The 13474-nt window shown below is 31.6% G+C and overlaps 2 protein-coding genes and 1 pseudogene across 2 annotated transcripts; 2 read left to right on the top strand and 1 right to left on the bottom strand.

Annotated features, from left to right (window-relative positions):
• Positions 1-346: 346 nt before the first annotated feature.
• LOC139900961 (rsm22-cox11 tandem protein 2, mitochondrial-like) lies at positions 347-3526 on the top strand (annotated as a pseudogene).
• Positions 3527-7196: 3670 nt separating this feature from the next.
• Positions 7197-11224, top strand: LOC139897363 (uncharacterized). Its single transcript, XM_071880058.1, has 8 exons — positions 7197-7453; positions 8081-8118; positions 8848-8934; positions 9100-9183; positions 9288-9322; positions 9845-9930; positions 10414-10479; positions 10869-11224. The coding sequence occupies exons 1-8, from the start codon at positions 7387-7389 to the stop codon at positions 10901-10903; spliced, it is 498 nt and encodes a 165-aa protein (XP_071736159.1). The 5' UTR covers positions 7197-7386; the 3' UTR covers positions 10904-11224.
• An 864-nt stretch (positions 11225-12088) lies between these two features.
• Positions 12089-12920, bottom strand: LOC139897362 (ras-related protein RABA1f-like). Its single transcript, XM_071880057.1, has 2 exons — positions 12706-12920; positions 12089-12521 (listed from the first exon to the last, which is right to left on the bottom strand). Exons 1-2 carry the CDS (start codon positions 12918-12920, stop codon positions 12089-12091), a joined length of 648 nt encoding a protein of 215 aa, XP_071736158.1.
• Between the last annotated feature and the right edge of the window lie 554 nt (positions 12921-13474).

The following is a 13474-nucleotide window of genomic DNA, read 5'->3' as shown; positions in this document are numbered from 1 at the left end:
TGTTTTCATTTGCTTTTTAATAGAAAGAGCTGTTTGGTTCTTTATCTCTCAAAAACAAATCAATCATTCTATACCTTAAAAGAGAGTCATTGTTAGCTAATAATTGTTTTCAAAACCCTCTTCTTAACCACTAGATTAAAAAATGACCTCCGCATACCCTTTCATCCAATGGTCTAGATTCATTCGCTTTCATTATTAACTAATAAATCAAAACATTATGTTAAACTACCTAGAATACCCTTGATGATCTAAGTAAACTGTAACGCACGGGATACTGAGGGACTTTTAGGGGTCTCTAGACTTTTCTAGGGTTACAAACTGTTTTCATCGATGCCTCCTATTGTAAATGGATTTGAAATATCAATCGTATAACACACGCTCCCAGTTTCATCATCATCTACAACGAATCAATGTAATTATACAATTATTGTTAATTCATCAGCCATGTGTTATTTCAATTTTTTACTTCTCGTGTTACAAATCCGTTTTCTATGTACATCAGTTTAATCATCATCTACAATGAATTGAATGAGGGTTTCTGCAACTCTTTTATTCTTTTTGCCGTGTTTTGGTACGAGGAGCGTTATCCCTTACAACTATTATTCGTTACAACAATTTTTTCTGTTAATAAAAATCAGAAACTGCTGGTATATCGAACCCAATATGCTGATATACATGATGTTGATTTTGAAAAGAAAGCACTCACTGAAACTGTTGCAAAATCTAAAGATAGAAAGCAGTTATGCGACAAGGTAAGTTTGTATTTATAAGTTTTTAAGTTAACAATAAAGCGGAATAATAATTGTTGTATGTTTGTATTTTTTTTTTTTTTTTTTGGCTTTTCTTCTCTTTATTGGATTTGGTTTCTAATTTTTCTCCTGCAATGATATGTGCATCAGTATACAAATATTTGCAAAACTATATATAATAAACTTTCTGTCATTGATGTATATAAAAGAACGGGTTTATAAGCATAACTTCACAATTTGGGTTTAATAAGCAAACTCACCACACATAATAACTGAAGGTCGAACTTATAGGTTCTCAACGTCATTTACAATTTCTAGGTAAATTTTTACAAATATATGATAATACCTTTTCGCTTAAATCGTTTATGCATATATTATTTGAAACGAATTTGCTATTTTTTCTATTGAACATGTACATTTATATATGTGAACCTGATCCATTTGTGTGGATTTGGGATGGGTTAGTGAGCTATCAAGCTCTGAATGTAAACGCAGGTACATAACTTTGTTGATCTCTTCCATAAGGCAGACTTTGCAGGTATTTGATGGAGGTTTAAAATATTTCTGAATGATTTGGTACTCTATGCTATTCTTATAATTTGCAGGTCTTAACGTTTGTTTTGTACCAGCTTTATATATAAATTTCTGATTACTTTCTTCGTACGTTGTTTCTTCGTATGTTGTTGCTGTAATTTTTTACGGTAATTTGAACTTTTTTTCTAAGCTTTTTCTATTAATGGTTACTGCATTGTTTTTCATATGCACTGTTTTTCCTTCTAAGTTTTGCTTCTTATTATTTTTCTACCGATTGTTAGTTTTACAATGGCTTTGTAGTTTGCACCCGCAAATTCGCAGAGTCATCCAATCAAGTTTCCAAGGATTTAACAACACACAAATGTGGCACACATATAGTAGCACCAGTAACTTGAAAATGGGACTATTGGCTTGGTAAATTTCACTTTGTATATGGTTAAGTTGCATTATCATATGATGTTTTATTGTTTCAGTGTCCTCATGATGGAGTTTGTCCATTAGACAACACTGGGAAATATTGTCATTTTGTTCAACGCTTGCAGAGAACAACAACACAACTCACATACAAGGTTTCTATCTCAACCCTGCTCATACATAAAACTATAGTAATTATATGTTTATTATTATATATAAACCATGTGATAATAATGCCTGTATGGTATGTCATTTAGACTGTAATAATAATTGTCATTGTTAATATTACTTGTAAAGTTGGAAGTAGTCTAAACATTAGCTTGAGACTGAGAGAAGCCATACATAACTTGGGTGAGTAAAAAATTACTGATGGTTTTTGACTTTTTTCTAAACTCTTGCAAAACTCAATGTATCTGCCAATACAAAAAAGTGGTCCACAGAAATTTCTTATGGATTCTATTTTTTTTCTTCTTCTTTCTATTAGGCTTGGGCCATTCAACGTCTCCCAGTTTGCATATTGGGAGTATAACTATGTTTGTTTGGTTTAAATTGGGCTCAAAAGTAACTGGACTACAATAGATAGAAGCTAAATATGATATGAATTGCGTATCTTTTTTTAATTTTGTCTTAATTAGTTTTTACTCTTCTTCTTGGATGAAAGCTACTAAGAAGTTTAATTCATCGTTCACTTTATAAGATTAAGTGTTTGTGTGTGTGTCAGTGTGTGTATTGTGTTTATCTTCAGCTTGCTAGATTTATTCCTTGCACGATTTTTATCTTTGGCTTTAAATTGCAGTATCGCATAAACAAAAATTGTTGGTATTTATTTATTTTATATTTTTTTACTTTTATGCTGAATCACACTTTTATGATGTCAAGAAATTAATTGTTTACTTTTTATTTGGCAATTTGGTGCATTATATAGCAATCTAATGGTGTGCCTCTACGTGGATTTGAAGATGAGAAATTTTCCTACGTTGTATTCAGACGTGGTCCTCGTCGTAGGCAAGTGCTTATTATTATTATTATGAATATTACTTAAAATATTATATTTAACTTTTAACTTTGGTAGATAATATTGTTCTTCCTTATTTGAATTTCTTGTTAGTGTCAAATTCACATCATAACATACTTTTGATAGATTCTAATTTCTTAGTGACATTAGATCACCTTTTGCCCCTTAAAAGTTGCAGCGAATGATTAGATACATGGTTTCATGAAAGCACTTAATCACATGTAATGAAATAATATGATAATTGCATAGTACTACAAACTTTCTCGTGTATAATTGTTTTTTCTTTCCTACAGTGAAGCATGGCCACTTCAATGTATGAAGTTTGATACGCTAAAAGAACAGAAAGCTAAAATGGAATCTAAGGATTTTGAGAGTGACTATGGTAAATACCTCCTTATTTATGTCCAATATCAAATCCATATAGAATATAGATTATAAGGTCCAATTATTCATCGTGTATGTAGTTTGTGTCAAACATATGACCAATTTGATTCTGAATCCGAGGAAATAGTTCAAGATAGAACAATGGTAAAATATGAGTCGGATAGTAATGAAGTATACGCCACAACTGAAACTGATGAGACAGAAGAAGAAAAAGTAGACGAGTCCACGCGTGCAGATCTTGGAAGTGGTTGGGGAAGAATCGTTTTCTCTCCAATAAAACGGGGTAAACGGGTTGAAATGGACGTTTGTTGAGCCGTTAACCCTGAAGGAACCGAGGGTCGTTTCGAGAGGGTAATTGTCTCCAAAAGCAAAAACCCGACACTACATCAAGCCCGAAGATCGTAATGGGGGTGATCTCTGGCCATTTTGACTGTAATACTATGTGTATTTAAATTTGTTCAGTGAATCTATAATCTTAAAATTGAAACGTGTTGTTGACCCTTTGATTATTGATGATTGACATGTGCCTTAGCTTAGTTGTACCAATCTCAAAAGGAAGGTGCAAGTTATAAATCCAGAATCAGCCTTTTTCTAAAGCATAAATGGTACTTGAATTTTGTGTTCATTGGACACATTACAAAGACATGAGATTAAAAACAGATAACTATTTAAGAGGGTATGGCCATCGGGTCCTGGAGATCTGTTTTTTTTTGTTCAGAAATCAATGATGTGGTGTATGCTTAAGTAATAATTTATATTTTTTTACTGTTAGATAGGTACTCTGTAATGGTTTGCCCAAGGCTGATTAGTTGGGATTGGGTTGGTTTCTGTTTGGTTCATGTCGTTGTTTAGATGTTTAGTTTTTTGTTCGATTTAGTTGCCTTTTCTTCTATTGTATGGGGTTGGCGTTTAGCCCGGATTTGGTTCGGGTTAGTTTATAGTTAGCTTTTCGCTTAATTTTCTTCCCCCGAGTCTCATCCTTTTGTGACTTCTTGTTACTGTTTTTTAGGTTCAAATGAAGGTAGATAGTTATTTATAGTAATCGTTATTTTTAGCCAAAAAAAGATAGGTATTGTGTTTCTCACTTTATAACAGAAACAAAGAGATTCTTCAAAGCAGTCATTAATATTTGTTAAAATAAACTAGTCCGTGGTGATGACGTAGTCTACCTTTGATTTTTTCGGGGAAGAAAAGACTGTAGATAAAAAGGCAAAAGTGGAGAGACGACATAGTAGTTGAAAAGCTTACTATTAGTGCTTAATACTATGGATGAGCAAAAATCCCAAATAATTGAAACCGAATTGTTACCAGTACCGAAACCGTACCTATAGAAATTCGGAATAAGTTTCAGTTCTTGGTTTTGAAAAAATTAGGTTTCTACAAATTCGGTATCGGTACCGGTTCGGTATGATGTTATTGTTGTTGTTATTATTATTATTATTATTATTATTATTATATTATTATTATTATGACATGGGGTTTTCAATTAGCGCTTGTATGTTGAGTTGGCCCACAAGTCATTAAACCCTAATTCTCATCTATAAATATGGGGCAAAAACTTACATCAAAGGCTCCTTCTCTATCGATACGACTTTTCACTTCTGCGCCTAACCTTTGCTTCTTACTTCTATGATCTAACACACAATCTAATTATCATTAGATTAGAAAATTACGTTATAATACCATTCAATCCAACGATCATAAATCATCCAATAAAAATATTAGATAATAAATCAATTTTAAATACACTCCACCCCTAAAATACCCTTCTACCAAAAAAAAATCACGTTCTTTTCTCCTATAACACTCCTTCTACAAACACAATTCAAAAAATCACGTTCTTTTTAGTGTTTAGGGTTAATGGTTTAGGGTTTAGAGTTTATGTTTTAGAGTTTAGGGTTTAGTTTTTAGATTTTATGGTATAGAGTTTAGGGTTTAGGGTTTTATGGTTTATGGTTTAGGGTTTAGTGTTTAGGGTTTAGATATAGGGTTTAGGGTTTAGTGTATAGGGTTTAAGTTTTAGAGTTTAGGGTTTAGTGTTTAGATTTTAGAATTTATGGTTTAGGTTTAGGGTTTAGTGTGTAAGGTTAAGGGTTAGTGGTTTAGGGTTTAGATGTAGGGTTTATGGTTTAGATATTGGGTTTAGAGTTTAGTGATTAGGGTTTATGGTTTCGACATTAAGGTTAAAGGTTTACATTTTAGAATTTATGGTTTAGGGTTTAAGGTATACGGTTTAGTTTTTACAATTTATGGTTTAGAGTATGGATATAGGGTTTAGGGTTTAGTGTATAGGATTTAGGGTATAAGGTTTAGTGTATAGGGTTTAGGGTATATGGTTTAGGGTTCAGGGTTTAGGGTTTAGGGTTTAGATTTTAGAATATAAGGTTCAAGATTTAGGGTATAAGGTTTAGGGTTTAGAGTTTAGGGTTTGGAGTTTAGTGTTTATGGCTTACATGTTAGGGCTTAGGCTTTAGATTTTAGAATTTATGGTTTAGGGTTTATGTTTTAGGGTTTAGGGTTTGGAGTTTAGGGTTCAGTATGTTTTAAGGTTTAGATTTAGGATTTAGGTTTAGGGTTTAGTGTTTTGGGAGCGAGATATGCTGATTGAATTGTCGGTAGAAAATTAAGATCCAGTAGGAAGAGTGTTAGTACATAATATGTAGGAGGCCATAGACATATGCACAATATTTACTCTGATAAAAGTTTTGAAAGGACAAAAGCATTAATAATATGTTTTATTAACTATAAAGTATGAGATTACAAAAATTGAAATAATAAAAACAAGTTTCAATTGTTAGAATAACAATAGTAATTGTTAATTTCAAACTGTTATAATACCAATTTAACACCGTACTTTATACTATTGCAGATAAATACACTTATTTTGATGTATTTATAAAATTAAAAAATCCAAGAGACTGAAAGACGTATACTTACTATCAATAGGTTCTTAAAAACTAATGACACAAGTATTTTTATAAAAAAAAAAATCAAGTGACCTATCCAACCCTTGGTGGATAATTTTTATTTCCATTAATCTTTTACGGCAAGTTAATATTTCTTTTGACAACACTCACTACAATCGTTCCTACCACTTAACTCACCTTCCAATCTTAAATCAGAAAGATACTCAAAAAACCTAAATTAAATATAATCCTTCCTACCATTTCAGCAACTACGATCTTCTCAGGCCAATAAATTTCTCTCTCGATAAAATAGATAAAATATGTAAGTTACAAAGAAAAGGGAACCAAACTCTCGCTGGAAAATACAAACAAAAAACCCCAAAAAAATTCGATGATTTTGGTGCGCGGTGGCACGTTGTTAATCGGATGCTGATAAAAATAATTACAGTATGCTCCAAAAATGATTTCGAATTCATTGGTGGTGGAGGTGGTTTGTAACTATTAGCGGTGTTAAGCTTTAGAAAGAGACAAATAAGTTGCAGGTGAAAACGTGGGTGAGAATTGTGACATTAATAAGTCAAAATAGTTTAACTTAAGGGTATAATAGTCAGTTGACATATTTTCGTGTGTATGGAGTAAAAATAAGTATGTTAGTATCATCTCCTAAATTTTTACTTGAAAATTTCTTACCCATTACTCAATTGTAATCCGAAAATTAAATTCTAAGTTTAGAGATGAACTTGATCTAAAAGGACACAAACGTCAAATAATATAATATATATTCGTTACTTTACAATTTACTAATCAAATATTACCAAATTTGAATTGAAGTTCATTAGTTTACTTTTTATTTATATTTTTTCACATTTGAGCACTTAGACTATTAGATTGTTTAATTGTGTTATCATAATTAAATATTGGCTTTGAATATCATTATTTCATAAAATCCGCGAAATCGCGGGTCTTTAACTAGTTTTCAAATTAAATGGTAGATTAAGTGATAAAAGAAATAATAATAATTTTAGTTCATGAATTAACAACTATATAGAAATAGATAATTAATCAAAAAGTAAAACGGATTTTTCTTATTAACATCCTTGTTGTCCAAGGAAGCTTGTCATGACTAGAGTATAAATTAATAAGATTTGGATGCTTTTTGTTAAGCCTTTTCAAGTTGCTTAAATACAAGGCCGCCAAACACGTACCCCCACCGCACCCTCTTCATCAGATTCCTCTCTCTTTTCTGCACACACAATTTCCCCAACTAACTAGGGTTTTATTTTTCATTACTTCCTTATTATATTCTCCAAATTCTCAAATTATAATCAAATTGTTAGCGTTCTTTTTAATCTAATTTTAATCAACTCAAATCAATCGATCAAGTATGGGGAGAGGCAAGTTTAAGGGAAAACCTACTGGCCGTCGTCAATTTTCAACTCCAGAAGAAATGCGTATGTTGTTGTTTCTAATTATAAAAACACACATAATTTTCTTGTTTATTATTACTATTTTTATTTTTATGATTCTGTAATTGTATTATAAGTGGCTTATTAGAAGTTGAATCGTTGATTTGTGGTTTCTGATTTAGTTTTGTAAGGTGTACGTTTATGTAGGGTTTAGATTTAGGGCTTTTTTAATTCAATTTCTTAATTTAGATAATTGATTTCAGTGACAATATAGCAGAGCAAAATTGCTTGTTTTTTTAATATCCTAATTTCATCAAATATTGGAGTAACAGGTTAATAATTAGTTGTCGCTGTTGGTTAGGGAATTAGAGAGTATACTAATTATAACGATTAGTATGAAGGTTTTATTATATATGGATATAGGCGATTGATAATGCATCATGTATGTATAGGTGAACAGAAGCAAATTTATTCAAATAATTAATTAATGCATTTTTAAACAGTTATATAACACTGATATTAGGTTAAGAATGTGAATATATATTCTGTTTAATGTTATCGTTACCTATGCTTACCTTATCTGTGAGGGTTAATATTTAACAGTATTATATATGTTTAGTTGTATATTAGTGTAACTGATATGATTTTCTCTCCTATTCATGATGATGGCAGTTGCAGGAACTTCTTCTCGTCCTCGTACGTTCAGAAAGGTAATTCTTCATGGGATTAATTTAAAACTGTTGCTAGCTTTTGAATTTCTTCATGTGAATCTATGAATTCGTTTATAATATACGATGATAACTTAGTTGACTATGAAACTGGTATGTAACTCTCAGTTTTCACTTTGATTCATAAATCTTATTTGAATGGTAGTTGAGTGATAATGCCATAGGAGGTTACTCAATTGTGTCTTATAACATTCATACTCAATTTTGACAACTATCATATAATTGACAACGAGTCATGGTGCATGTGGTATGACTTGGATTATATTAGGTCATTAATTTTTTTTTAATTATTGATGATATATATATATTTGACATATGCTTTATATTATTAGGAGGATATTATTCTAGTTACAGATGTAGTTAATTAAGGATAGGCTAGGAAAAGTCAGGTTTATCTGTATATATAGGGCTTTATCATTGCAATATTATAATGCAGAATGTTGATAAATGGTTTGGATATCATTGGAGATTTGGGTCACTTTTTGACAGTAAACCCTAATAGAGGTTATTAAAAGCCGATTACCTATCTTCTTTATATACTGTTTTATTCGTTCTTATTAAGATACGAGAATTGGTTCTTATTAACTGATAACCACAATGAACATATTGTCCCTTTCACTTGTTACTTGTTCCATAAGATAATCTCATATTAAATGTTCATATTTTCTGTTTTATTCTTGTTGGAGTTTTGCCTAATACTAGACATATCAGGAAGAAGAATTGGACTTTGAAAAAGAATCTATGGTCTCTCATGCATCTGATGAAGAATCTGAAGAGTCATCAGATGAAGAAACTAATGTCAGTCTAATCTCTCTCTCTCTCTCTCTCTCTCTCTCTCTCTCTCTCTCTCTCTCTCTCTCTCTCTCTCTCTCTCTATGCATACAATGCTGCTCATATTTTTTTTTTTATTTTTTTGTTACAGTTTATGTAATTATGTAATTTTTCTATATTTTTGTTTTATAGCGTAAGAAAGGAACCCAAGGTGTTATTGAGATTGAGAATCCCAATATGGCTAGGCCTAAGACATTGAAAGCACGAGATGCTGATGTAAGTATAATTTGTACACATATTTTAACTAGAAAATAATTTTATTGTGATTGCTCATTATTATTATTATTATTATTTTTTTTTTATTTTTTTTTTTTTTTCAGCTGGAGAAAACCACTGAACTATCAAGACGTGAAAGGTTGGAATTTTTATTCTCTTCCATTCGTATTTCGATATGAAATGTTAACTAAGTGTTTGTTTGTTTTCGGGTTGAGTTGATTTGACTACATTTTTTCTTTCTTAGGGATATTTACAAATACTTAGTGTGTTAAATATTTATGTAGGATATTATATCAGCCCACAACATGTCTCACTAAATCTTTATATAGTTTGTGTTTTCTACTTTACTCGTTTAGCCCACAACAGTTTCTGTTACTGTTGATTTCTAAAAGTAATCAGCGTGTTAAATATAATGTAGTATGCTGTTTCAGCATTTGATTACACTTCGGGAGACTTTCATTCGTTCCATTATAGTTGGGTTTTTCTTTTTAAACCTTTTTTTAACCTTTTTTTTTTTTTTCCTGGAGGAATCATATTGATTGTTCTTAAGATTGTCACTTATTTAGTAGTCACCCTAATGCTCATGCAGTCATGTATGATATAAGTCGTACGATATCTTGTATATTGATATTACTATATTATTTTATTTATCATTTTGTAGGGAAGAAATTGAGAAACAGAGGGCTCATGAAAGGTATATGAAGATGCAAGAACAGGGGAAAACAGATCAAGCAAAGAAGGACTTAGGTGAGCATCATACTAAATTCAATGGCTGAAAAAAATAGTTATATGCTCTTATGATATCCAAATATAAAAGTTGTTACATGTTTATGAGATATATGGCTTCTGTCATGTATATATTCTGCTTGGTGATTTAGATTAAATGTGAAGTATATTGTAATACTATCATACTTTGCTTTCTGTTGATTTGTGGAATAGTATTATTGAATTGAAATCCATGCATACTTGAATGTTTTATAATATTCCACAAGTCTACTCGTATTTTGTCACCTTCAGGGTGGTATGCTAACAGTTGATAGATGCACATCATTTCAGTTTACATTCACACAGTTTTAAATGTTTGCCTATTTTTCATCTGATAGAGATATATTTATACTCTTTTTCTTATGTGTCTATAACCATAATAAGTGTGCCTTTTCATGCCTCTCCTTTTTATTTTTTATGTATATTTGAATCTGAAATGTCGGTCATTTCAATGCGCATTTGCAGAGCGCTTGGCTCTTATCAGACAACAGAGGGCAGAAGCTGCTAAGAAACGGGAGGAAGAGAAAGCTGGTAATCTTCTAAATCTTGTTATTTCGTAGGGGTGGCGATAATCTTTTCACTTGTGAATTGGCTTTAACGGGTCAGTGGGTTGCAGTAAATTTATGTTGTTAAAAATGCATTTTACTTTTATTACTTATCAATTTCTTTTCAGAAATTTAGATTATGACGGTAACAATATAGTACCTGTGCAACAAGTAAAACTAAAATATTTATACACGTGTTTCGAATTAATCTGACATGATCTGACCCACCTGTTCTGCACAATAATTTATTTGATTTGCCTAGTTACTCAATCTGCGCCTATTGTCAACGATATTATTATTCTTTGTCTGTCTGTCTATCTTGACGAATATGGATAAATACAAGTTTCTTATATACACTTAATATCGTGTTTACAGCCAAAGACCAAAAGAAAGCTGAAGCAAGAAAGTAACAACTGTTAATGAGTGGATAAATGCAGATTTCATATTTTACTAAATGGTTTAGTTGGTTATAAGTTGGAAGATTTATGTCCCCTATTTTGGGTAGATGGTGGGGGATCTCTATATCACCATTCTAACCATCTTATTGCTTATTATTATGTTTAAAATGAAAAAATTCTTCTATTTTCTTTAGGCTTTCTGCTGTTATATTAGTTACTTGAAGTTCTTTTGGCAATGTGATTCAATTTTGTGACTGCTGAAATTGCCATATTTTTATGAATGCACTCCATTGACCATACTTTAAAGGGGAGTATTTGGGATTGCTTATATTTGAGTATATATGTTTAATGAAAAAGTTGGTGGTTGATGTTTATAGTTGAACTATTCCCAATACATGAAACGAAACCTACCCTTGAAAGGTCAACGAAATTACATAATTTTTTTTAACCATAAATAACGTGTTCTGACTGGTTTATTAAGGGTATTCTAATCCGGAGTTATTGGTTTTGTGTTTTGTAGTGTCTTTACGGTTTTGCAAATAGTTTTTTGTTAGCAATTTGTCTCGATTTTTGTTTCGGTTAAGTCTAGATGAAGCCCCGTTTAGATAATTTGTATTTGGCGCTTTCTAGGTATGTGGCTTATCTGGGTTCTCTCTTGTTTCTTTTGTTGGAGACGTTTTCTATTTAAGAACATTTTTTGTATTTACATAAGTTTTCGTTATTTTTAACAGAAAAAAGTGAATAAAAATAACGTGAATTTCAAAACCATTTGTCCTAGTTGGTATTCTAATTTAGACTTCTCTCGTTGTTGGCGCTTGGTTTCACTACTAATCATATTTTATCTCATTATTCAAAACGTTCCCACCATCTTCTCACACAAAATTGTCATGTCACATTTATGACACCCAAAAAGACTCCAAAGCAATTCCACTACGAAATTAGGTTACGATTTACTAACATAATAGTTCATCCAATTTAACAATAGCTTTAGTCATGTTAGGTATGCACATGTGACAATTAGTTTATCTTCATATGGCCCATTTCAGGTTAGTACTAACGTAAATCTAGGTTGAGTGAGAGAAAAGACATGAAAGTATATCATAAAGGAGCAAAACCTCAAATATGTTACACAACTTCACCACGATATCCTTAACATAAAACATTTACAAATAACATGAATTATTCAACTTTAAACTTTTAGCTAGAGCAACACCCTGATTTTTTAACCTCAGTTACATCATCTCTACCTCCAACATTGATTGTTTTCCCCTTAGGTAAAGCCATAGGATCATTACCGATATCGAGCGCCTTCTTGCTCACAACATGATAAATTTCGGTCAATACTTCTGTAAAAGCGTTCTCAACGTTTAAAGCTTCAAGAGCAGATGTCTCCATGAAAAAGTTATTCTCCTTTTCCGCAAATGCCTTTGCATCATCCATTTGAACAGCTCGTAAGTGACGTAGATCTGCCTTGTTCCCAACGAGCATGATCACAATGTTTTGATCCGTATGATCCCGAAGCTCCTTGAGCCATCTTTCAACGTTTTCAAATGTAACGTTACGTGTGATGTCGTATACAATAAGTGCACCTACCGCTCCTCGATAGTATGCGCTTGTTATTGCACGGTACCTATATTTGGTTTGACAAAAAAAAATTTGTATAATTAATAAAAAAAATGATAAACACATCTACAAAATGAACCTATAAGTTTACCTAATACAACATGTCAATATGTCTATTAACTTTAACAAAGGACACATTTTCAAATGATTGACGTGTGATAATTAAACCAACTATTTAGTTAGAAAAATACCTTTCTTGACCGGCGGTATCCCAAATTTGGGCCTTGATGATCTTGTCATCGACGTTGATGCTACGTGTGGCAAATTCAACCCCGATGGTAGATTTAGATTCGAGGCTAAACTCATTTTTAGAAAATCGTGACAAAAGATTGGTTTTACCGACGCCAGAATCACCAATCAAAACGACCTTGAACAAGTAATCATAGTCATCGTCTGCCCCCGCCATATCTTTCTCTAGTGTTGCTAAAAGGAGATTGAAATTCTGCTCATGGAGAATATGAAGGCGATTCGAAGAATCGTAATGATAGAGACCGAAAATTTGATGAATATGATACTTTTGTTATATTTTTTTTCAAGTTTATATATAATATGTTAATTAATGATTCGTAACAATTCTAAATGCATACATTACAAAGATGCAAAATATCAAACTAGAGGTCTAAATGTGTTATGTTTAATGTGAATGTTTGAAATGACCCAAATCCAACTCAAACGGATTAGAGCTAAGGTTATGGTGATAGTTGTTTACTAATTCTTCCCATTCCTGGATCTAAGGACAATCAACCTATAAAGTGTTAAAATTATAAATGTTCTAATATGAATTTGTGGCCACAATTACTTCTTAATTATTTAATTAATTCGAGTTTTGATCTAGTATATGAACTTCAGAACCTGTCTTCCATTTACCCACTTTTACGCACTCTCATCCTTCTTTTAGTTTACATAGTTCACTTTACAATAGCCATTTCTACGTAGGGATGGCATCGGGCCGGGTTTGAG

This window comes from Rutidosis leptorrhynchoides, chromosome 3 (assembly GCF_046630445.1).
Source record: "Rutidosis leptorrhynchoides isolate AG116_Rl617_1_P2 chromosome 3, CSIRO_AGI_Rlap_v1, whole genome shotgun sequence".
Taxonomy (NCBI): domain Eukaryota; kingdom Viridiplantae; phylum Streptophyta; class Magnoliopsida; order Asterales; family Asteraceae; genus Rutidosis; species Rutidosis leptorrhynchoides.
The sequence above is the reverse complement of the archived record's forward strand: the minus strand, read 5'-3'. Positions and strand labels throughout refer to the sequence as shown.

Excerpts from the sequence above, each read along its gene's own strand:
- LOC139897363 (XM_071880058.1), top strand. The coding sequence starts at position 7,387 with ATGGGGAGAGGCAAGTTTAAGGGAAAACCTACTGGCCGTCGTCAATTT. Across the intron at positions 7,454-8,080 it reads TTCAACTCCAGAAGAAATGC|TTGCAGGAACTTCTTCTCGT; the intron begins GTATGTTGTTGT and ends TGATGATGGCAG. Across the intron at positions 8,935-9,099 it reads CATCAGATGAAGAAACTAAT|CGTAAGAAAGGAACCCAAGG; the intron begins GTCAGTCTAATC and ends TTTGTTTTATAG.
- LOC139897362 (XM_071880057.1), bottom strand. The coding sequence starts at position 12,920 with ATGGCGGGGGCAGACGATGACTATGATTACTTGTTCAAGGTCGTTTTG. Across the intron at positions 12,522-12,705 it reads GATACCGCCGGTCAAGAAAG|GTACCGTGCAATAACAAGCG; the intron begins GTATTTTTCTAA and ends AACCAAATATAG.